This window comes from Equus caballus, chromosome 2 (assembly GCF_041296265.1).
Source record: "Equus caballus isolate H_3958 breed thoroughbred chromosome 2, TB-T2T, whole genome shotgun sequence".
Lineage (NCBI taxonomy): Eukaryota > Metazoa > Chordata > Mammalia > Perissodactyla > Equidae > Equus > Equus caballus.
This window is the reverse complement of record NC_091685.1, coordinates 97,818,357-97,840,394: the sequence shown is the minus strand read 5'-3', so window position 1 is coordinate 97,840,394 and position 22,038 is coordinate 97,818,357. Positions and strand designations below refer to the sequence as shown.

The window sequence follows — 22,038 nt, the reverse complement described above, 5'->3', positions numbered from 1 at the left end:
GTAGAAGGGCTCTCCCCTCCCACTTATCCCCCAGATCACTCTGCCTTCTGAGTGCATGTTTGATTGCAGGAGAGGCAGAGAGTTAGGAAGCTATTGCAGAGAAACTGGGACTGATGGGAGCTACTAGAGGATGCAAGTATGAGGGGAGGAAAGCACCAAGGATGCTTAGCTTTTTCGCTTCATCATCTGGTTGCATGAGTTGAGGGGAGTGCATCTACTAAGGTGGTGAAGACTTGGGGAAGAAATCAGTTGTGTTTTAGATATGTAAGGTTTGAGATGTGAAACAGCAAAGTGGGGTTGGTGAGTATGTAGTTGGTTATAGAACAGCTCTGTAGTTGGCTGTAGCATTGAGCTTAAGCAATTGATTTCTTGATGCTAAATGTAAAATTTTATGTTTCATTGTTTTGTTTCTACACATTTTTATACTATGGTTTAGTTAATATTTGCATTAACTATCACTCCCAATTTTGAATATATTGTTTCAAAAGTTGTGAGTAAAATTTGTTTCAATTTATGACAGTGAATTCTGGCATAGATTATCTTTTAGATGCAGGGTTTTTTTTTCTGTCACAAATATAACACTTCAGAAAACAATTGTTATTGTGAGAGCACATGTTGATACCTAAAATTAAATAGCACTAAAAGATTTATTATGAAAAAAATGCCACCCCCGTTCCCACTCCAGAATCAAATATCCTCAGTCCTTCTAGCCATTATCTTTGGTATTTGCTTTCTTGTTGCCTAATAATATGTCAGTATTGCTTGATACATGACTTTTAGACATTTGTTGACTTCTGGATATAAAAAATGAGGACTTAGAACTTCATCATTGACACATTTGCCCATTTTCCTTTTGCTCATTCCCCTCATCATAGTTAATATCACAATTTTTTTATAAACCAGCACTGAATATTTACCTTTTTATAATTACGCATGTATTGTTCCCTGTTAAGTGAAATATTACACTAAAACCACACTTCCTGTCTTATACTAGCCTTTATTTCCCCTGGAATTAATGCATATTTTATTTATTCTGTTGCCTGGTTTTCTGTAGATCTATTGCTCATTTTCCCCAGATGTACGTGTATTTCTCTCATGTGTTTATAAATAATACTTTTCCATATTCTGAAGTATACCAGTTCTGTTTTTGCCCTTGCTGGAAACCTATTGCATGGTGGCCTTTGGCTTCCTGTTTCATTTTGGAGTGTTTGTTCTGTAGTTCTTCTTTTCTGCATTAGATTGTTTGTTTACTAAGTCTCATGTTTGTCTTTTTAAATTTGTTTTGATTCCTTTAATATCTTCCTAAGAAAGACTACATAGAGATAAAATATTAGCTGTCTGAGAAGCCCTAAATTTCATTTTACTCACAGACTTGATTGATGCTTTGGCTAGGTATTGAATTCTAGGTTGAAACTTAATTTCGCTCTGAATTTTAAAGGCTGTGTTGTTTTCTAGCTTTCAGCAATAATCCATTATTACTTTGAAAAAAAGTTCAGTGTCATTTTGATTACACATCCTTTGTATATGACTTGTGTTTTGCCCCCTCTCTGGAAGTTTTTAAGAACTTTTTATTTCCAGGCTTTGAAACTTCATCATGATGTCCATAGTGTAGTTCCTTTTTTTTCCTTTGTTATTTTGCATGCATTTAATTTTCTTTTCCGGCTTTAGAGACTACTTTCCTTCGGTAAAAAAGAAAATGTTATTTTAAAATATAATTTCTACCCCATTATTATTTTCAGTTTTCACTTTCTTTAACACTTGTTGCACCTGGAGTGAGCTAACGATTTTCTTCCTTTTCCTAATTTATAGTCGTCCCTTTGTCTTTCTTTTACTGTCTGTATTCAAACCTTCTGTATTGTTTTTTTTTTTTTTACTGGCATTTTAGTGGGATTTAGGAGAGTATGGAAATAACGCTGGCTCATTCTGTTGGATTTAACAGAATCAAAAATTTAGCGTTGAATTTAAAATTGTTTGCATTTCTTGCTAAAATCAGTTTCTTTTGTTTTGACAGAGATGTTATGAACATAAACAGTATAGAAACGGATTGAAATTCTGTAAACAAATCCTCTCTAATCCCAAATTTGCAGAGCATGGAGGTAAGTGTAAATACTGTACCCATACTTGTAAGTATAAGTAGATAAGGCTTTGCTTACTTGTCTGGCTTTACTTATTTGTGTTCTATTACTCCTAGCTGTCTTAAATATTTTCCAGAGAGAAGGGACCTTCTTATTCCTGACTCCTGTAAGAAGATACTTAAACCGTATTTTGAATTTAATGTCAAGAGAATGATAACACATTCTACTTGAGCTCTCATTTATTCCCATTTTGAATATTGATGCTATAAGAAAGGGAGAAGAACCTAGTAGGACAAGTATACTTATTTAAGTTAATAAAGAAGTTTAAGATGTTATAAGAAAAATTTGCTTTAGAACTTTGGTTGAGCTGGAGAAATTCTTTATAATAAGCTTATTTAGAAAGTGCCCATTTGGTCCTCTGCTCACAAAGCGGCATGTTTTATTTAGCATTGTATCTTAATTAGTTTTTCAAGACAGTCATGTTTAAGATGTGATTTGGGGGCTGGCCCCGTGGCCGAGTGGTTGAGTTCACACGCTCCTCTTCGGCGGCACAGGGTTTTGCTAATTCAGATCCTGGGCGTGGACATGGCACTGCTCATCAGGTCACGTTGGGGCAGCGTCCCATGTGGCACAACCAGAGGCACTCAAAACTAGAATATGCAACTATGTAGCGGGGGGCTTTAAGGAGGAGGAGAAAAAAGAAATTATTGGCAACAGATGTTAGTGCAGGCGCCAATCTTTTAACCAAAAAAAAAAAGATGTGATTTGTATATTGCGATATTCTGAAAGTTTACATAGCTCTTGCGTGTGTGAGGGTAGAAGGTTGGATGGTGAGATGTTTTGGGAAAATGGGAGAGTGTGTAGCTAAACTTGAGAAGAGGCAAAAGAAAAATAAGTTTTCACAGGTCTGATTTGTACTCTTAGGAAGCATTGCTATTTGGTAATTAATTTGATAATATTCTCTTAGTATTGAAGAGGAAAAGAGTAATAGTTCTCTATTAGCTTTCTTTATTCTTGCATACTTTCACCATAATAATACCATTTTTTTGGAAATGGCAAACAGTGGGAATAAAAGTATCCAAATCTCTCTCTTTTTTCTTCCGTGCTAAAGAATATTTCTTTTTGCTGGCCAGCTGGATATTAGATTGTTTTATATTTATTTCTAAACTATGCATATTGGTAATGTAATCATAGAGTTTCAGTGCAGCAGAGTACCAATTTTCCTTGTTTGTAAAATGCTGTTTCCCTCATATTTTAACATATCTGAAATCAGGTTGTATATGAAGTGTCATAATTGAAAATATTTTTTTAACAGTATATAAAATGATTGATTGCCTTAAACTTAATGGGAACCCAGGGTTTTGTTAATTTAGACATTTTAAGATGTTGGATAAAACCTGAAAGAATAGATGTTACGTTTGATAACAAAGGGCTACTTTCTACAGTGGCTTGCTAATTTGGCCACTTCCAAACATATTTCTTTTGTTTATTTCCTTTTCCTTTAAATTTATACATGATTTGTAATGATTTGTACAATTCCATTTCTTTGTTTGTGTTTTCCTATAGTAGTTGGCTCTTCCTCAGGATAGTGTCGTCACCCCTTATCTTTTATTCCTAGTTAATTTTTCTATAAACTCTAAATTGTAATCCTGAAAGTTAGGCAGAGAAATCATAATGAATATTTCTTATTCCTTTATGCTTCATATGTTATAAAATTAGAAATCTTTTTTTCTTTTTCTGAAAACTTGTTGATTGCGAAAGACAGCTTTCTGACATCATCTTTTCCTTATATCTTTAATAGTAATCCCAAAGAATCATTTAAAAATAAATACATTTATGGAAATCAGAAATGTAGATAGTAATTATGTGTATGTTTTAATCATTGAACAGTGAATTTAATCTTTATGTAATTGGGTTTACAGAAATAAAGTCCATTTCAAGATAAAGTTATTCACACTTTAAAGGAGTGATTAAATAAGGTCATCCCACAGAATTCCCCTGAAGAACAGTAATAGAGTCATTGTATCTTGTTAGCATATGAATTACCAGATATTGATGCATTTTTGTATCTTTGTATCTAAAAACAAATAGGCCTAGAAATGTGTATTTACTTGGTTTGTCAGTTTTTAAAATATTTTAATTCTGTACAAACCTAGAAAATTTCCCAGTAACCTTGAAGTTTAAAATTTTTAGGATAATGTAACATTTGTTTTTGAGGTTATGGTTATGTTTTTTGTTGTTAATTATTTTTAGTGTTTAATTCCTTTCTTCTTTTTTTTTTTAAATAGAAACTCTGGCTATGAAAGGATTAACATTGAACTGTTTGGGAAAAAAGGAAGAAGCTTATGAATTGGTTCGTAGAGGTTTGAGAAATGACTTGAAGAGTCATGTGTGTATCCTTTTTGAGATATATTTAAGGATTGGATTGTGATGTCTTGAGCTAAGATAGCAGTTTGGGAGTCAGAAGTTTTAGATCCCTCTTACCATATAACTGCAGAGGAGATGATTCTTTTCTTAAATTGAATAATAACAACTGCCTTCATTCAGGGAACATTTTTATATACCTGCTGTGTTCTAACAGTATGTCTATTCACAGATAAATGAGATTTACCTTTTAAAATATCTAGGAAAGCTCTTCCCACGCTTAAAAAGAAAAGAAGCTCCCTGCACATTTCATCATGATCATAAATTTAGGGAAGGATATATTTATTATAAGGAATATTAGAGAGACAGTATAGTGTACTGATAATAGCACAGGCTTTGGAGCGTGCTTCACTTAGGTTAGAATCCCAGCTCAGTCTTTCTAACTGTGATCTTAGGGCACAGTGTCCTCGTGTGTAAAATGGGGATAGTCCTACCCACCTCATGGTGGCGTTGCGAAGATTTCCTCATAATGCTAAGTACTATACTAGATAAATTTTGTTAAGGAAAGTGTGAGGGTAGGAGCAAGTACAACTGCCTGAGGGAAGATTGAGAAAAAATTGTGGGTTGCTATTATTTAAATAGTTTTCAAACAAATATTTCTTTATCTATTTTGTGGGCTAACACAATTTTAAGTGTTGAAATACTTGGTAAATTTTGAAGTGTTTGCCAGGCCCCTGGCATAGTGTAGACTAAGAAAAGGTATGGATTTTGCTCTCAAGGAACTTACAGTCTGGTTGAAGGAAGATACTTATTAGAAGCATATACAGAACACTTTGGAATGTTACATAAATGTTAGAGCTTGTTCAAAAATTATCAGTAATCCAGTGAAGCAGGAGTGAGTGAGTTGGGAGTAACTGAAACTAGAAAGGTAGGCAAAGGATTGTTTATTAAGACTATTGTAGATATCTTTTCATCATATTTAATGATTGATTAGTGTTCTCTACGTATTTGCCATGATTTATGTAATTGGATTTCTCTTGATGGAGGTGAATTTCTTTAAATTTTTGGCCATGTTAAACTCCTTGAAGATAGATTTTTACGAGGTGAAGATTAGAGGGAGTTGAAAGGAGTTGCAGTGCCCTAGAGAGGTAATCAGGTCCTGAAATAGTAGGATATTGGTGATTGCAAAGGGGAGGGAGGGGAAGGTAGGTAATGGGCCAGATTATGAAGGGTAGTGTGTTTCAGGCTTGTTAAAACCATTTTCCAGGCAACTGAGAAGGTTTTATTAAGCTTTATTTTGTCATTTATATTATGAAAACAAAGATTGTTTTTCAAATAAAATTTATAATATCAAATGTGTATTTTCAGTTATACATACTATCCTACACATTCTGTGTTTTACTGACTCTTTTGAGGATCCCTGGTGTAAGAGTTATTAGTTTGGAAGTTTGAATTTGATCTGAGAGAGAAACATTGTAAGTTTCTGGAAAGGGAAGTGGATTTTTTTTCTTTTGATTATGTGTGTTTTAGAAAGGTTACTGTGGCAGGAGAAATTAAAAGCAGAGACTGAAGGTAGGAGGATGGGTGACTATCGCAGTAATCAAGATCTGAAGTGAAAAGGACCTGTATTAGGGGGGTGGAATTATTTATGTATTTTCCTCCTTTATAGCATTTTTGTTTTTGTTTTTTACAACTACTGTAATTTTGCTTTCTTATCTGTGTCCCTTACTAGACTATATTCTCTGAATGCAGGAGACTGTCCATTTTGGTCACCTATACCCTAATTATTAAGAAATTTTTTGTTAAATGAGTCTATGTTTTTACTTTTTGTGTGGTTGATTTTTAGGAACTTTGTATTGCACTAAAAGTTCTGTCCTGTGGACCTTGTTAGCTAAAGAAAAGAAAATATACATGACTTAAAATAATTATATGTCATAGATGCCCATTCCCTCTTTTTTCTTTGAAAAATATAGATAATTCCTAATGTGTTTTGTGCCAGCGACTGAACGCTTTATTGCATTTAGTTACCAAACTACTATGCTTTGCTGTATAGGCTTTCTATTTACATTTTATAATTGAAGAAACATAATGAGACTAAATAACTTGTCCAAGGTCACAGAGCTAATAAGGCAGGCCAGACCTATTTTTTTTTTCTGGCTCAAAAAGCTGTGCTGTTTTCGACTGTATTAAACTACCTTCTATATTTATAGTCTCTCCTTCTTTTTAAGCTTGTAATTTTATAAACAGCTAAAGTCTCCGAGTTTCCTGGGGAATATTATTTCTTGACTTGTAGGTTGTATCCTTAACTAAATCCTTTAGGTTGGCATGTTTATGGCCTTCTCCAGAGGTCAGACAAGAAATACGATGAAGCCATTAAATGTTACAGAAATGCGCTAAAATGGGATAAAGACAATCTTCAAATCTTAAGGGACCTTTCTTTACTACAGATTCAAATGCGAGATCTTGAGGGTTACAGGGTAAGTAAAATAGAGAATTTTTTTATACTAAGGGGAAAGTATTTTTAAAATACTTAAAACTTTTGAGTACTTTCTAATAACAAAATTTTCCATTTTTTAAAAAGAATTTAATTGAATCTTACCCCCTTGCCCCAATAGTGATTGTGTTTATGACTGGACTCATCATATTTTAAAAATAAATTGTTTTACTGTGAGGCAGAGTTGGATTACTGTATAGGATTGAGTTAATTCAATATAAATTAACATTAATATTTCTCAAATAGGCAATCCTTTGTCTGTTATTAACATGTAAATACAACCTTTACTTCTCACATTTTTCTAGAAAGCAAATTATTTTGTTTCTTTTTACCTCCATTGAGACTAATTGTAGCTACATTTTAATCCTTAAATCAGTCTATTAAATCACATCTATTTAGTTCTTCTTTTTCTTTTTTTTCCATGTCATACGTGCTGAGTTGTTTTCTGTAGATCTTAACTCAGGCACTGTATTTTTAAAAATTGTTTCCTTTATACTGTCTTTTCCATTTGGTCTCTCAGAGTAAGTAGATCAAGAAATAATAAAGGGTGCTTGGTCTTAACTTTTGAAAGAAGGACAAGATTGCCTTGGAGGCTTCATTGTGCTTCTTAACAAGTATTTTTTTGGTTCTATAAAGCTGCACAATATGGATGTTTGAAACTATTTTCTATTATTATTCCCAGCACTGGGTTGCAAATTGCTTAGTGTTGTGGGTAAATTAATATTCTTTTTAAGAAGCATTTGCTTTCACTGTAAACCTAAAACCTAAAAAAAGGTGATCTTTTCCCCTTAAAGGAAACGAGATATCAATTACTTCAGCTTCGACCTGCGCAGAGAGCATCATGGATTGGTTATGCTATTGCTTATCATTTATTAGAAGATTATGAAATGGCAGCAAAGATTTTAGAAGAATTTAGGAAAACACAACAGGTAACAACCAGAAGCCAGACCTAGTAAACTAAGTCTGATTCTAAGTATAACTAAAAGAAAGAAGTGTACATAGACTTGCTTACCTTTTATTTTAAAATAGTTTCAAATTTACAGAAAAGTTGCAAAAATAGTACAAAGAACTCCATATAAGAGTTCACTCACATTAACTAGTTAATATTTGACACATTTACTGTACAACTTCTATATTTGCTTATCTATTTAAATTTTCTTCCTGAAATATTTGGGGGTAATTACAGATGCCATATTCTTTTACTCCTAAATACTTCAATCTGATATTTCCTAAGAATAACTCTCTAGTCATCAACTCTATAGATAGTACATAGATTATCAAAAAATTAGGAAATTGAACATTGATATATTATTATCTAATCCACAGCCCATATTCAAAATTGACTAATTATTCTACGTATATCCTTTCTAGAATTTTTTTTTCCTGTTTCAGGATCCAGTTTAGTTATACTTTGCATTTAGTTATCATTTCTCCAGTCTCTTTTAATCTGGAAGTTTCGAAGACTTCCTTTGTACTTCATGACATTGATATTTTTGAAGAGTATAGATAGAACAGTGCTTTTATAGAATATCCATCAATTTGGATTTGTTCGATGTTTCCTCATTATTAGATATAGTTATGCGTTTTTGGCAGGAAACCACAGAAGTGATGTTGAGCCCTACTCAGTTCATCATATTAAGAGGCACATGATGTCTGACTGTTCCATTTGATTACTTGGTTAAAGAGGTGTCTGCCAGGTTTCTTCACTATGAACTAATTTTTCTCTCTTTTTATTTAATAAACATTTTGAGACTTTATGAATAGCCTGTTCCTCAGTAAACTTTCATCACTAGTTTTAGCATTCATTGATTATGATTCTTGCCTGAATCAGCTATTTCTATGATAGTTGCAGGATGGTGATTCTCTAGTGCTCTTATTCCTTCTAGATTTATTATTTGACATTCTACTGTAAGAGCTTTCCTTTCTCCTCTCTTTATTATATGTAAGAACTTATGGATTCTTACTTTGTTAAATGGATTATAAGTTAATATTGTCATTATTTACTTAGTTGCTCCCTAGACAGATATTTAGGAATGTTTTTTTTAAAGTTTTATCAATCAGATAATTATCCTTTGACTTTTTGTATATATTTGAGTGTGTAAACAATTTTCTAATGAAAACAAAATTCTTACTGTTAGTATTCCTTATATCCACATATAGACATCCCCTGATAAAGTGGATTATGAATATAGTGAACTCCTTTTATATCAGAATCAAGTTCTTCGGGAAGCAGGTCTCTATAGAGAAGCCCTGGAACATCTTTGTACCTATGAAAAGCAGATTTGTGATAAACTTGCTGTAGAAGAAACCAAAGGTATTTTTTATAAGAATGTGATTTATTCTAATATTTAGTTATGACAAAGCAAGGCTGAAAAATCTAGTTGCTGCTGATAATTACATATAATTCAACTTTTTGATGATAGAAGATCGGTTTCTTACTCCTGTACTTTGAATAATTTGTAATGTGGGAAAATACACATTTAAACAATGAATATTGTTGAGAGAGGAAAAAATAATTATGCACAATAAAAATTATTGAATGAAGTAACCCAAATATGTTTTCTTTAAATAAAATATCTTTTATATGAAAATATTATAGAGTTTGATAAAACACAAGAGCTAATTGCTTAATTGTATAAGACAGAGGATTAAATTTCCTGGAAACATCTTATTAGCAAAACTGAATGTGTATACCAAATCTCTTTATTGACAGTAATATATATGGACAAATCACTCTTAACTAAAGTGCATATGGGACATTCCTAGGGGGTCTTTATAGTTTATGTAAATGTCTTTCTGGACATGGAAAGAACAACAATTGAAATGAGAGATTTGGGTTTATATATATGGATTGTGATAGGAGGGGCAAATCCCTACCTAAAGATCTCCAATACTGCTATTTATTAGAGGGCTGAGAAAAAGGAGTCTTAGAGTTTTAAAAGTTGAGGAGCTGATTATGGAAAGGGAAAGAAGAGGACTAGGGCATTGAAAATACAAGTACTTTCTAAGAATTACCGTCTTAGTAGTTTGCCCTTGTTAGTCCAGGGAACTGAAGTTTGCTGGTTTCAGATTCCTTTGGTTCCCTTTGAAGTTGAACTCTAGAAAAGCTTGGTATCTGTGTGGATAGTGGAAATAGCCGTTATTTGCTAAATGAACTTTTTGGCAAAGGATAATGCTACTAGCAAGAAAAAAATGGAAGGCTGATTGTCCTGGAGCTCACTTGTGAGCTGTAGATCCAGGATAACCCTCTTTGATTTGAGTTGAACATCCTTTAGCAGTCTATTAGTTATAAAGGGAGGAGATTTCTGACTTAATGGAAAGATCACAAGATTGGGAAAAACTAGTTTGGGTTCTTTCCCTGGCTACTAACTATATGACCAGGGGCAAGCCTTGGGCCTCAGTTTCTTTATGGAAATACATGACAGTTTTCAAAATACTCTTGAGTACATTATTTCATTTGATCCGTTTGATAACTTTCTTAATGAGGAAGAATGACAGATCACCAATGGGTTTTAGCAATTAGGAAGTCATTGATGACCTTAACAAAAGCACTCTCTGAACATTTGGAAGGAGGATGGAAAAAGCCCAAACAAATCAAGTAGATTTAAATGAGATGAGGAGTAGAGAGATTGAAGACAGTGTGCATAAATGACTCATACAAGGAGTTTTTGCTGTATAGGGGAACAGATAGGGGTAGTGGTGGATGAAATGAGATGCAGGATCAAAAGATTTTTTATAGCATGTGCTCATGCTCACTGGAGAATGATCCAGTGGACACAGAATAATTGATACAGTAGAGGGGATGTGATCTAGTGGGCAAGTTGAAGGATTAGACTTAGATAACAACATAAATAGTTCATACACAGTGACAAGAGATGGTAAAGTATATGGGCAAGTAGATGTGTAGATAATAGTGGGTTTTGGGGGGTTCTCTTTTCATTGCTTCCATTTTCTCAGTGAAATAGCAAACGGGGCCATCAGTTTATTCCACAAAATATGTATTGAATACCTACAGTGAGTCAGGTGTTGGGGACAGAGTATATAAAAAGAATAGAAAGGAACTGAAAGTACAATCATCAGTCTTTGGAAATTCCAGTAATAAAGGCATTGTTGTTAGTGGTGGGTGGTGAGGATAATTTGGAAACTTTCTGGAGTGGGTGAGTGAGCATAGTTAGGCAGCAAGTTTCATTGTTAATTTTTATACCACCAGTTCCTTCTACAAAGAAAAGGTGGGAGAATATTAAGGGAGGGAAACGTGGATGGGTGTAGCGTAGGGAAGAAAAATTGCAGGGTATTTTTTATGTTCTTTGTGAAGTGAGCTTTTGGTTAGTATAGAGCATGCTGTCAACCTCAGCACTGTTGACATTTTGGGACCAAGATGTTGCAGATGGAAGTCTCCAGTATATTGCAGAATGTTTAGCAGCATCCCTAGCTTCTATCCATCAGTTACCAGTAGCACCCATCCCCCTCCCCCCTTACTGTGACAACCAAAAATGTCTCCAGATATTGCCACATGTCCCCTGGGTGGCAGAAGTGCCCTTCCTTGGTTGAGATCCACTGGTATAGACATTAAGAATGTGGGCTCTTTGAGCCAAATTGCTTGGATTCAAATCCTGACTCAGTTAGGTATCTGTGTATGTGTATCGACCTTTGGCAAGTTTACTTAAGTTCTCTCTGCTTTAAAATGATGAAAATAATAGTAACCTATCTCATAGAATTTTGAGAATTAGATAATGCACGTGAAACATTTAAAAGTCACTGGCACACAGTAAGCACTCAGTAAGTATTCATATTTGTTATCTGATGAGAGCAAAGGGTGCAAGGTGAAGTCATGGTTTGAAAATAATACCTTTGGTGAATGGAAGCACATTAAGAATAAGGATTTCTCGGCAGTGTTTGAGGCTTTGTGTGAGTTTGGGGCTCATATATTTCTAGTGAAACCAGTGCCTCTGTCCATTCATCTGACCACTTGCTTCCTTTTGTGAGAAGGTGTGGAGCAAACAAACAATTGGAATGATCTAGGCCTTAAAATTGGTAAACAAGGGAGCCTAGGTTTTGAGATTGATTTTGATATTTGGGGCTGCTAATGTCATCAGAGATGAGATTGGGCTTGCAGCCCAGAGGAGACAAGCAGTGAGTCTACTGAAAGGCCTTAAGAAGAGGGAATAGTGTTTCTCTAAGGTTGAAGGGTAGAATTAGTGAGACAACAAGAAGAAAGACAAGGTAGTTAAGCTTAAAGCAAGATGCCTATTTGGGAGTTGGAAGAGACAGAAAAAGCAGGTTTGGAATGTGGCCATGATTATGGGCTGCTACAGTAGAATCATTTTATAGTTAATTAAGGCATCGTAAGGTTAGGGTATTGGATTGCATCATTAATTTGGATGTTGAAATTGTCCATATGATGTCAGGAATAATTAAGTAGTAGGTAATAGCTTGATAACTGTTTTGTGAATTCTGGAAAGTAGCCTGGAGTTAGACAAATACCTGAATAAATTGAGAATGCGAAAGACAATGGCATTTCTAAATACGAACCTCAAAAATGGAGAGACAATAAAATAACATGGTAAACAGTCTTGTTGAAGGGAATTGGGAGCTCAGAAGGATACGACATCCAACTACTTTCCAACATTGAAAAAGTTTTAAGAGAAAGTTTGAGGAAAAGTTAAAGTTATAGTCAGAAGATATTTAGTTAATTTAATCTGATTTTTATCAGGGGAACTTCTGTTGCAATTATGTCGTTTGGAAGATGCCGCTGATGTTTATAGAGGATTACAAGAGAGAAATCCTGAAAACTGGGCCTATTACAAAGGCTTGGAAAAGGCTCTTAAGCCAGGTAGTATTGTTTAAAACTCACTTTCTAAGTTTTAATTGCTTCTTTTGTTAATATATATTTTATTAATGAAAGGCATAACTAGTAAAATAGTGGTTAAGAATTGGTTCAGAATCTGAATACAAAAATACATATGCAAACTTCCATTTAATATGGCCAACTGAGCATTTTCTGAAACCTGTCTTCTAATACAAATTCATAGAAATAGTTGAGAGAAGAACTTTAGAAACAACTTTAAAAATTCACAAATGCATAGCAGCATCAAAAACATAGAAGAGAAATTTCCGCTGACAGAAATGGAGATGTCTCTGTAAAGGAAAGAAAGAAACATAACTTCTTGGTAACCTGTGGCTACAGCAGAATAGCTTTCCAGGGGCACGTGAATGTAGCCAAGCAGAGAGACCAGTTCTGTGTCATATGTGAGAAGAGGGAGTAAATTTCCATCACTCAAATAAACTTGGGTCTAGAGATTCCCTTCTCCTCCCCCTCTCCCTCCACCCTCTGCCAGGAATGGGACCCACTTGTGAGGACAGGCCCAGAAACATGTCTTCTACAAACAGCCGAGATGATCTGATTTGAAGCTATGTTTCCCTCAAGAGTGGTAGTGAGCCATTCTAGTTACATTGATATATGCAAGAGAAATCTTGTAGCAAAGAATGTCATACTACCTAGGAAAACCAGCACAGGAAGGGTAATCATCAGTGCCAGAAAAAGGGAGAGTAGAGATGATGGAGGAATCTAAGATGAAGAGAGGGAATTGCAGCCATGAAATATGAATAGTTATGAGAAAGTACCAATGAGGAATCTGGGAAATGAAAAACCTACTTAGGGACATAAAAATCTTTGTAGATTGAATAGAAGCAAGGCAACAGCTGAGGAAAAATTAATGGAGTGGAAGATTGATTGAACTGAGGAAAGCTCTGAACTGACAGTAAAAGAGAAAGTGTAAAAGAAATATGGAGAAATGGAAATACAGGATAGATCCAGAAACTCCAAAATAAATCAAAGGAGAGGAGTTAGAGAAGGAGCCACTGAGGAGAATAGTGGAGAAGCCATGTATGGACACATAATAACCGAGCCTTTCTCAGAAGTAGAGTAAAGGAGTCTTCAGATTTTGAAAGGCTACCTAAAGCAGAACAAGATAAAATTATGTATTTTATATGATTATAGGTATTTAAAATATGAAAATATTAGAAGGAAATATTCTAAAATAATTATTGATGTATTTAGATGTTTAGATTATAAATAATTTTCTTCCCATCTTCAAATTTTTCTTTCATATGATCATTTTATATACTTTGAGAAATTTGTAATTTGGTGGAAAAATATACAAGTTATAATTAATGTAAAAAGAATGTTTTTGGCTGCAGCTAATATGTTAGAACGACTAAAAATTTATGAGGAGGCCTGGACTAAATATCCCAGAGGACTGGTGCCGAGAAGATTGCCGTTAAACTTTTTATCTGGTAAGTGAGAATAATTGCAAAGGAATGAAAATGATGTTATGATTTACAGTTTCTTTCCTTGTTTTTAAGTATATGAGTATGCTATATTAAGATTAAAGTATGCATTATTTGAATTGTCTGGGTAAATGTAAGTCAGTGGAATTTTTTTGCTCCCAAGGTGAGAAGTTCAAAGAATGTTTGGATAAGTTCCTAAGGATGAACTTCAGCAAGGGTTGTCCACCAGTTTTCAATACTTTGAGGTCGTTATACAAAGACAAAGAAAAGGTAAAGCAAACTCAGATTTTTTTAACTGTCATTACTTTGCACAGTACTTGGAATAGTTGACTTCCTGATTATCTGTGCACATATTATATCTGCTATCAGTCTTCCTAGCCTGCAGTTTAAATGCTTCTGTGCCTCCTACTTCTCTTTCATCCTTCTCTTGTTAGCTAAATAACTTATTGCTTATTTATTTTCTCTGTCTCTTGTTTCTGCTGTATACTTTAATGAGTCAACGTAGGTATGAAAAGTTAGTAAGGTAGTGACTTCTTCAGTATTTTCTCTAGTCTCTGCTCATGGTGAAAGTCAAGAGGGACTTTTTTTAAAAAAACTATTTTAGCTTAGTAATCTTGCTCCTTTTTTATTTGGTAGAAAAAAATTCTGTCAGAAGAGTTTGTTTGCTGTCCCAGTAAGTCAGCTTACTCTTTCAGCTATGTTATAATATTCAAAATGCTTGTTAAGAGGATGTTTTAATCTTAATTTAGATTATTTTTCTTGCAAGTACAGTGACATCAAGACATGTTGGTTGGATTAAAAAAAAATCAGTTACAATGAAGAATAAGAGATGGGCAAAATTAAACGTACTAAAAACACCTAAACTTAAAGCACATAAGGTGCACTTATTTGCCAGTCTTTTGTTGACAGGCCCAAGGTGTGGGCTTTATTGATGAGTGTTTCTTTTTTTTTTCTTGCTATATCACATTCAGAAAATGTATTCTGTTATTTCCAGTTTGGGTAGAGTGAGAACTTGATGCTTGCCGAACGTTCTGATTGCAGAATCCTGTATTTTATGATTGTCTCCTTGATGGTTGTCTCATTTAAATCTAAATTGGTTAAAAATATCTTATGTATCCTTGAGTCTTTCCACGGTATTCAACTCATAGAAACAATTCTTTTCTTTTTGTTCTCACTTCTTAAGTTTACATAATATTGACTTAAATTCTGCAATGATGATAATAAATGCAACTGATTCAAACAGGTTTGGGAAAACAAAACTCTTCGTAAGCATGTAGCTCAGCTTGTGGGAGCAGAAGAACATGGGTGCACTAGAATAACCCAGCCGTGACCATTCAGTCCTCACAATTTTGTGAGGTAATGGAGAGAGTTGGTATTAATCTGTTGAGTCAGTTAAGTTGAAGTCATTTAAGAGAGCTTCTATAGTAGCAGAAATTCAATATACATGAATTAAGCAAATAAGGGAATTAATAAATTAAAAGTATTCACAGATCTCTTACGAAGCCAGGAGCAAGTAGTATAATCATGACTCAGGAGAAACCAGAACCTGGACAGCCGTTCATTTTCCTGGACCTCAGAAACCCACTCACAATTCCATGTTTCAGTTTTACTAATGCTTTCCCCTGGATTATGAAATTGAAAGTTGATGCTGTCATCTACTTCTGGAATTTCTCTTTTCATATAATATTTAATTCTTGATTCCTGAAGAGCAAATGTTAACTGTGTTTGTTATTTATGTGAGTTGAGATAAAAATGAACCAAGACAAAAATCATCCGGATCAGCATTACCTCTTTTTGTCCAACCTTTTCCTTATTTCTAGTTCAGCTTGGTGCTTTATTTTCTAGCAGGGAAAGGAGTTATCAGTAAGTTTTTAGAAAGTTATGTCGTATTTACACACCTTCAAAAATATGTATGGTTTACTTTTAAATTTTTATCCATAGGTGAAGAGATTTATAAAAGTGTGTGTGTGTTGGAATGTTTATCTAACCCTTTAATAGTAAATAGCACATTTTGTACAAGAATAGTATCAGTGTGTTTGTATATATGTGTGTGTGTGTATATATATGTATTTAAAGTGTGCTTGTATGTTTGTGCTCTAGGTGGCAATCATAGAAGAATTAGTAGTAGGTTATGAAACCTCTCTAAAAAGCTGCCGCTTATTTAACCCCAATGGTAAGTGCTCAAGTTTTATGTTTTAAAAAAATCTTGAAAATTTTAATATATTTATAATATTCTTAATCAGGTCAGTTTTGTTCATTATTTAGGCAGTAGGCTTAGTATATTTAAACTTCTTTTCCCCTTTAAGATGGAGATGCACTAATTTGTACATTGTGTGAAAATATTTGGTAGGAAGAAAATCACGTTACATTAGCTTATTGAAAAAAATTTTATGTAAAATGTAAAACATCTACAAAACTAGATGTAATAATATACTGATCCTCCAGTTAACAACCACTCAGCTTCAATAATTTTTAACTCATGGCCAAACTTATTTCATCTGTATTCTTACCTACTTTCCTCTACTTCCATATTATTCTGAAGCAAATCCCAAACACATTATTTCATCCATGAGTGTTTCACCATTTTAAAGATCATAACCATAGTATTTCCACACCTGAACATTAATACTTTCTTAGTATCAAAGAAAAAAGTCCATGCTTACATTTCCAGTTATCTTAGAAATGTCTTTTTTGTGTTTTTGAAGTTTGTCTGAATGAAGATCCCGGTAATACTTATACTTTTGGGTTTGGTTGATATCTCTCTTAACTCTCTTCTAATCTATAGGTTTTCCCTCCATCTCCTCCTCTTCCTGCAATTTGCTTGTTAAAGAAATGAAGTTTTTTTCCTTGAGTTTTTCTATAGACAGGATTTTGCTGAATGCACCCCATGGTGTTGCTTAACATATTATTCCTCCAAATTTATTATAAATTGGTAGTTGGATATAGAGCTGTGCTGTCTAGTATGATAGCCATTGGCTACATGTGGCTATACAAATTTTTTAAATAAAATAAAAATTTCACTTTCTCAGTTGTAGTAGCTGAATTTCAAGTGCTACTCAATAGCCATGTAAAACTAGTGCTTACATATTGGACAGGGCAGATACAGAACATTTCCATCATTTCACAAACTTCTAATGGACAGATCTGACTGGAGGCTTGATGAGATTCATTTATTATTTTTTGGTTGGTTGCTTTTTGTTTTGTTTCAAATATAAGACGGATGAGCAAGATTATTTAATGGGTGGTATATGTTCTTCCTTGAGGAGGCTTGTATTATTTTTGTTTTATATGTTAGCAAGTGTTAGGAATTACAAACTGGTGATATTCTATCATTCATTTTTTATTATCTTAAAAGAGAAATTTCCCTTCATCTATTATCTGCTTATCCAGTGTATAGGAAAAGCAAGATAAATGCTGCTTTTTCTTCCCTACCTCTCCTACATATTTTTTTGTTTTACCAGTTTTCACAGTAATGAATTGGTTTAGTAACACCGTTCAAAGATGGCCAATACACATTTTAAATGTATTATGAATTCATGGATTTAAGCCTATTTGATGTTTTAAATCTTTGCAGTTTCACATGGTTCCAGCTCTCACTTACATGGTAGTAGTTGATAGCTTCATTGCAGTTTGGTATGACAAGATATTCCAGTTCATCTTCTACACTGCCCATAGCAGACCTGGAATCACTTGTTTTTCCCAAGGAGCCCTGGTTCCTACAGAAAGCCCACTATGGGACTTGGGGTGCTCATTGCTATTGGGTTGCTCATTGTTTTTAGGTCTCAGATTAATTTTAATAGTACTTTTTGGAAGGCATTACTGTAGTTTCCTTGGTTAATCATCATGATGTTCCTTTGATTATCAGCATTTTCCTACATATTTTACAAATGTGGAAGAGGTTCAATGACATGCCCAAGAATATGCAGCACTTTAGTTGCAGATCTATCAGATGGGGAGTTGGTGAGTTCCACTCCTATTGTTTGTCCACTGAGCCATCCTACTTTTACGAGGATAAAAATAAGCAATCTGTTGCTTTCTTTGAAAGCAAATAACAGTTCTTAGATTTTAGAAATTTGCATTAAAAATTTTTTTTAATGTGTGGGCTGTGTATTTAACTTATACATTTTCTTGTGAGTACTAGATAAAAATTAAATTATGACCTAAAATATAGAATAAGCATTTTTACTTGTCTCGTTTTTTTGGTATAGTTTTCTTTTTGTTTTTGTTTTTTTTGAGGAAGGTTAGCCCTGAGCTAACTTCTGCCAATCCTTCTCTTTTTGCTGAGGAAGACTGGCCCTGAGCTACCATCCATGCCCATCTTCCTCTACTTTTTTATCTGTGGGACACCTACCACAGTGTAGCATGCCAACCGGTGCCATGTCTGCACCTGGAATTTGAGCTGGTGGACCCTGGGCCGCCGAAGCGGAATGTGTGCATTTAACCGGTGTGCCGTGGGTCGGGACCCCGGTATAGTTTTTATTTAACTTAAATTATGCATCATTGCATATTCAGCATAATTTTAAAATATATTAAGAATATTATAATCACCAAAATTCAAAATAACCACATCACAAGTATATTTATGTATAGTTTAGTACATTGGCTAAAAACCGACTTAAGCAGTTAGGCCTTTTTTTTTAACCTCACATTAATGGAAAATTTCTTTTGATTTTTCTTTTTTTTTTCCTCTCTATAAATAGTATCCTGGTCAGTAGACTCTCATAGTTCTAGTACAGCTTGACTCCCCCTCACCCCCTTCAGTTTGTTTTTTAGGTAATTCGTTACATCTTTAATCCCATTTATCACCACCTTTATTATATAAAGTTCTTACTAAGTGCAAGGCGTTGTGCTGGGGTCTATAATGATACAGAACAGAAAGCATGGTCCCTTCCAAAGATCTTAAAACTTTAGGGGTAGTGTTATAGCTAGTACATAAATAATGTGGTCCAAACTACTTTCCTTATCAAATAAAGATAGAGCCATTTTGAGGTGGGTACTCTCTTAATATATGTAATGACTAATCTTGGTTTCTTTCCTCTCCCACCTCCCCCCCCCCCCACTTTTTAAAGATGATGGAAAAGAGGAACCACCAACCACATTACTTTGGGTCCAGTACTACTTGGCACAACATTATGACAAAATTGGTCAGCCATCTATTGCTCTGGAATACATAAATACTGCTATTGAAAGTACACCTACATTGATAGAACTCTTTCTTGTGAAAGCTAAAATCTATAAGGTAAAAATCTCTTCCCACCCCTTTTTTATAAGATAGTGAGACTTATAAAGATTTTTTCTGTATTTTACAGATTCTAAACGCTGTAAGAAAATGACATTTGATGGCTCATAAAACATGGAATAACAAGTCTAGTACATTTCTCAGTCTGATTACTTTTAGACTTGTCATAGTCATGCTAATTTGATCATTCATCTATCTATATATGTACACACATACATACGCATGTATACATACATATGGTTACTCATATATGTGGTTATTCATGTTATACCTTGACACATACACATATCTGGTTATTCTCTTGGTTTTAAGTAGTAAAAGTATAGATAAAAGTAATTGCATTTTCTGTGAAATATTTGTTTCTATTAACATTTGAGTATGATCATAATCAGTATCTGGTAATCTTAATGAAATGAAACTGAAGATTCTACTATGAATTCTACATGTTTTGTCTCTTTTGGCTCTCAACTCCTGGGTCCTGCTTGAGAATCTTCACTCCTATGTTTTAGCACCATCTTAAAATAAAGTTGGCTCTTCTCTCTCTTAATACAAATACAATTTGGTAATAAAATCTCCTGAGGAAGGGATTGTAAACCAATTATTTATCAAAAAATAGTGAAATTGAGTAATATTTTAAAAGCACTTTTTAGAGCCAGGTTATGCTCCTTAATTTTGTGGTTTTGCCAAATGGACTAGTTAGGCGAATTGAAATAGGATTATAGTAGAATGTCCACTAATGTTTCTGTGGTTCCTTTGGAGTAGGAATTTGGCCATTCATTTGCCTTTTATCACCTTTGCATTGAGTTATGTCGTTATGACTTAAAGATTTCCATTTTTATTTATTCTTTGATTCAAACATTCATTGTTTTTGAGTGTTCACTATGTACCTGGCATTGTTATGGGCAGTGAGGTTATGTAACAATAGACACATTGTTGAAACAAGTCTTTCCTGTCAGAGAGCCTATATTCTGTATAACCAGCTAGATATCAGACTTATGTTATGCTAGACTGTATGCATCTACATTGATTAGGGTCTCAAGAGTCCAGAGAATGCCTTTTCTTCCATTTGTGTTTCAGCTGTCAAGAGGTAGCTAATGACTTGCGTAGTAAAATCAGCATACTGACCGATTTATTTTGCTTTTGTACCCTGTAAGCATGCTGGGAATATTAAAGAAGCTGCAAGGTGGATGGATGAGGCCCAAGCCTTGGACACGGCAGACAGATTTATCAACTCCAAGTGTGCAAAGTACATGTTAAAAGCCAATCTGATAAAGGAGGCTGAAGAAATGTGCTCAAAGTTTACAAGGGTTTGTACAGCTAGTGTTCTTACATAGGAATAAACAATTTGTACTTGTATACCTTGCTTATTTTTCAAAGTTGGTTTCCAGTATTTTTAATATCAAAACAGTCGAGTTTAATTGTCACCTTATCAGAAAAAAAAACCCTGAAATCAACATGAGCATTAAACATTATTTTCTTTTTAGATGGTTGTACAGTGGGTTTTTAAACTCTGATATATTCTCATACGTTCAGATGGATTTTCTAGAAGTAAAGGGAACTAATATTGATTGAGTACCTGCTTTGTGCTGGTGTTCTTTTTCTTATGTTACTCTCCAATCCCAATTATGTAGATCTTTTGATTAATCATTTACAAAGGTATGTATCTTTTTTAGTGATTATAAATACTATTCCAGTTGCTTTCACATATCAACTATTCTTTCTTACTTTGAGAATGGTTAAAAAAACAAAAAATTATTTTGAAAGAATTCACATCAATTGACCATCTTTTCTTTCTTAAATCCTATGGTGGAATAATGTATTTGGTAAGAAATGGTCTTGAATATATGTGATTTTCATATAGGAAGGAACATCAGCGGTAGAGAATTTGAATGAAATGCAGTGTATGTGGTTCCAGACAGAATGTGCCCAGGCTTATAAGGCAATGAATAAATTTGGTGAAGCACTTAAGAAATGTCATGAGATTGAGAGAGTAAGTACCATATATATATGAGTTTCTCTTTTTATTTTGTTATATGTTGAAGGCTTTGGGTAAATCCTATAGTTTTTTCTTTTCTCCCATATTATAATTTACAGTAAGTGATTTGTAGAAATCAGTATTCACATTTTTCAGTGTTTATAATGGAAATATTATAGACTATATTTTCAGCAGACTTCCCCATTGTCTACTCTTCCTGTAAGAATTCATGTAAAAAACTTTATGGAAAATTTGTATCTTGGCTATGTCTCCATTGGTTTTTGAATGTTCCTTTCAAAGTACTGCGGCTTTTTCAGTAATACACACAATGTTTACTAAGTTACCCTGGAAACGTTTTTTTTGTGGGTTGATTGGTGATGCCATGCCATATACCTTTGGTATTTATAAGATATAAGCTTTGAAGCCTTTTCACAACGTTTCTGTAGCCTATGTAATTCCTCATTTTCTGATAAATTTATTGTTTTCTTAGTCCTTTTTACTTTTAATTCATTTCTGTCATGAGTATTCGCTTTCGTTTTTTGTGTTTTTCACAGATAAAAATAGCTTATATGATGTCACGTTTGTTCTGTAATCAAGTAGA

General features: G+C 33.8%; 1 protein-coding gene across 2 annotated transcripts in view; it reads left to right on the top strand.

Moving 5' to 3' along the window:
- The window catches only part of NAA15 (N-alpha-acetyltransferase 15, NatA auxiliary subunit), a 79,184-nt gene that overhangs the window by 30,402 nt on the left and 26,744 nt on the right, over positions 1-22,038 (top strand). For both annotated transcript variants that reach the window (XM_005607836.4, XM_001502496.6), the window contains exons 2-13: positions 2,012-2,096; positions 4,364-4,468; positions 6,759-6,916; positions 7,728-7,862; positions 9,094-9,247; positions 12,647-12,766; positions 14,134-14,229; positions 14,387-14,493; positions 16,324-16,396; positions 19,293-19,462; positions 20,617-20,769; positions 21,324-21,452. In XM_005607836.4, coding sequence (XP_005607893.1) covers positions 2,012-2,096; positions 4,364-4,468; positions 6,759-6,916; positions 7,728-7,862; positions 9,094-9,247; positions 12,647-12,766; positions 14,134-14,229; positions 14,387-14,493; positions 16,324-16,396; positions 19,293-19,462; positions 20,617-20,769; positions 21,324-21,452 — 1,485 coding nt within the window. The remainder of the gene's footprint in view (positions 1-2,011; positions 2,097-4,363; positions 4,469-6,758; positions 6,917-7,727; positions 7,863-9,093; positions 9,248-12,646; positions 12,767-14,133; positions 14,230-14,386; positions 14,494-16,323; positions 16,397-19,292; positions 19,463-20,616; positions 20,770-21,323; positions 21,453-22,038) is intronic.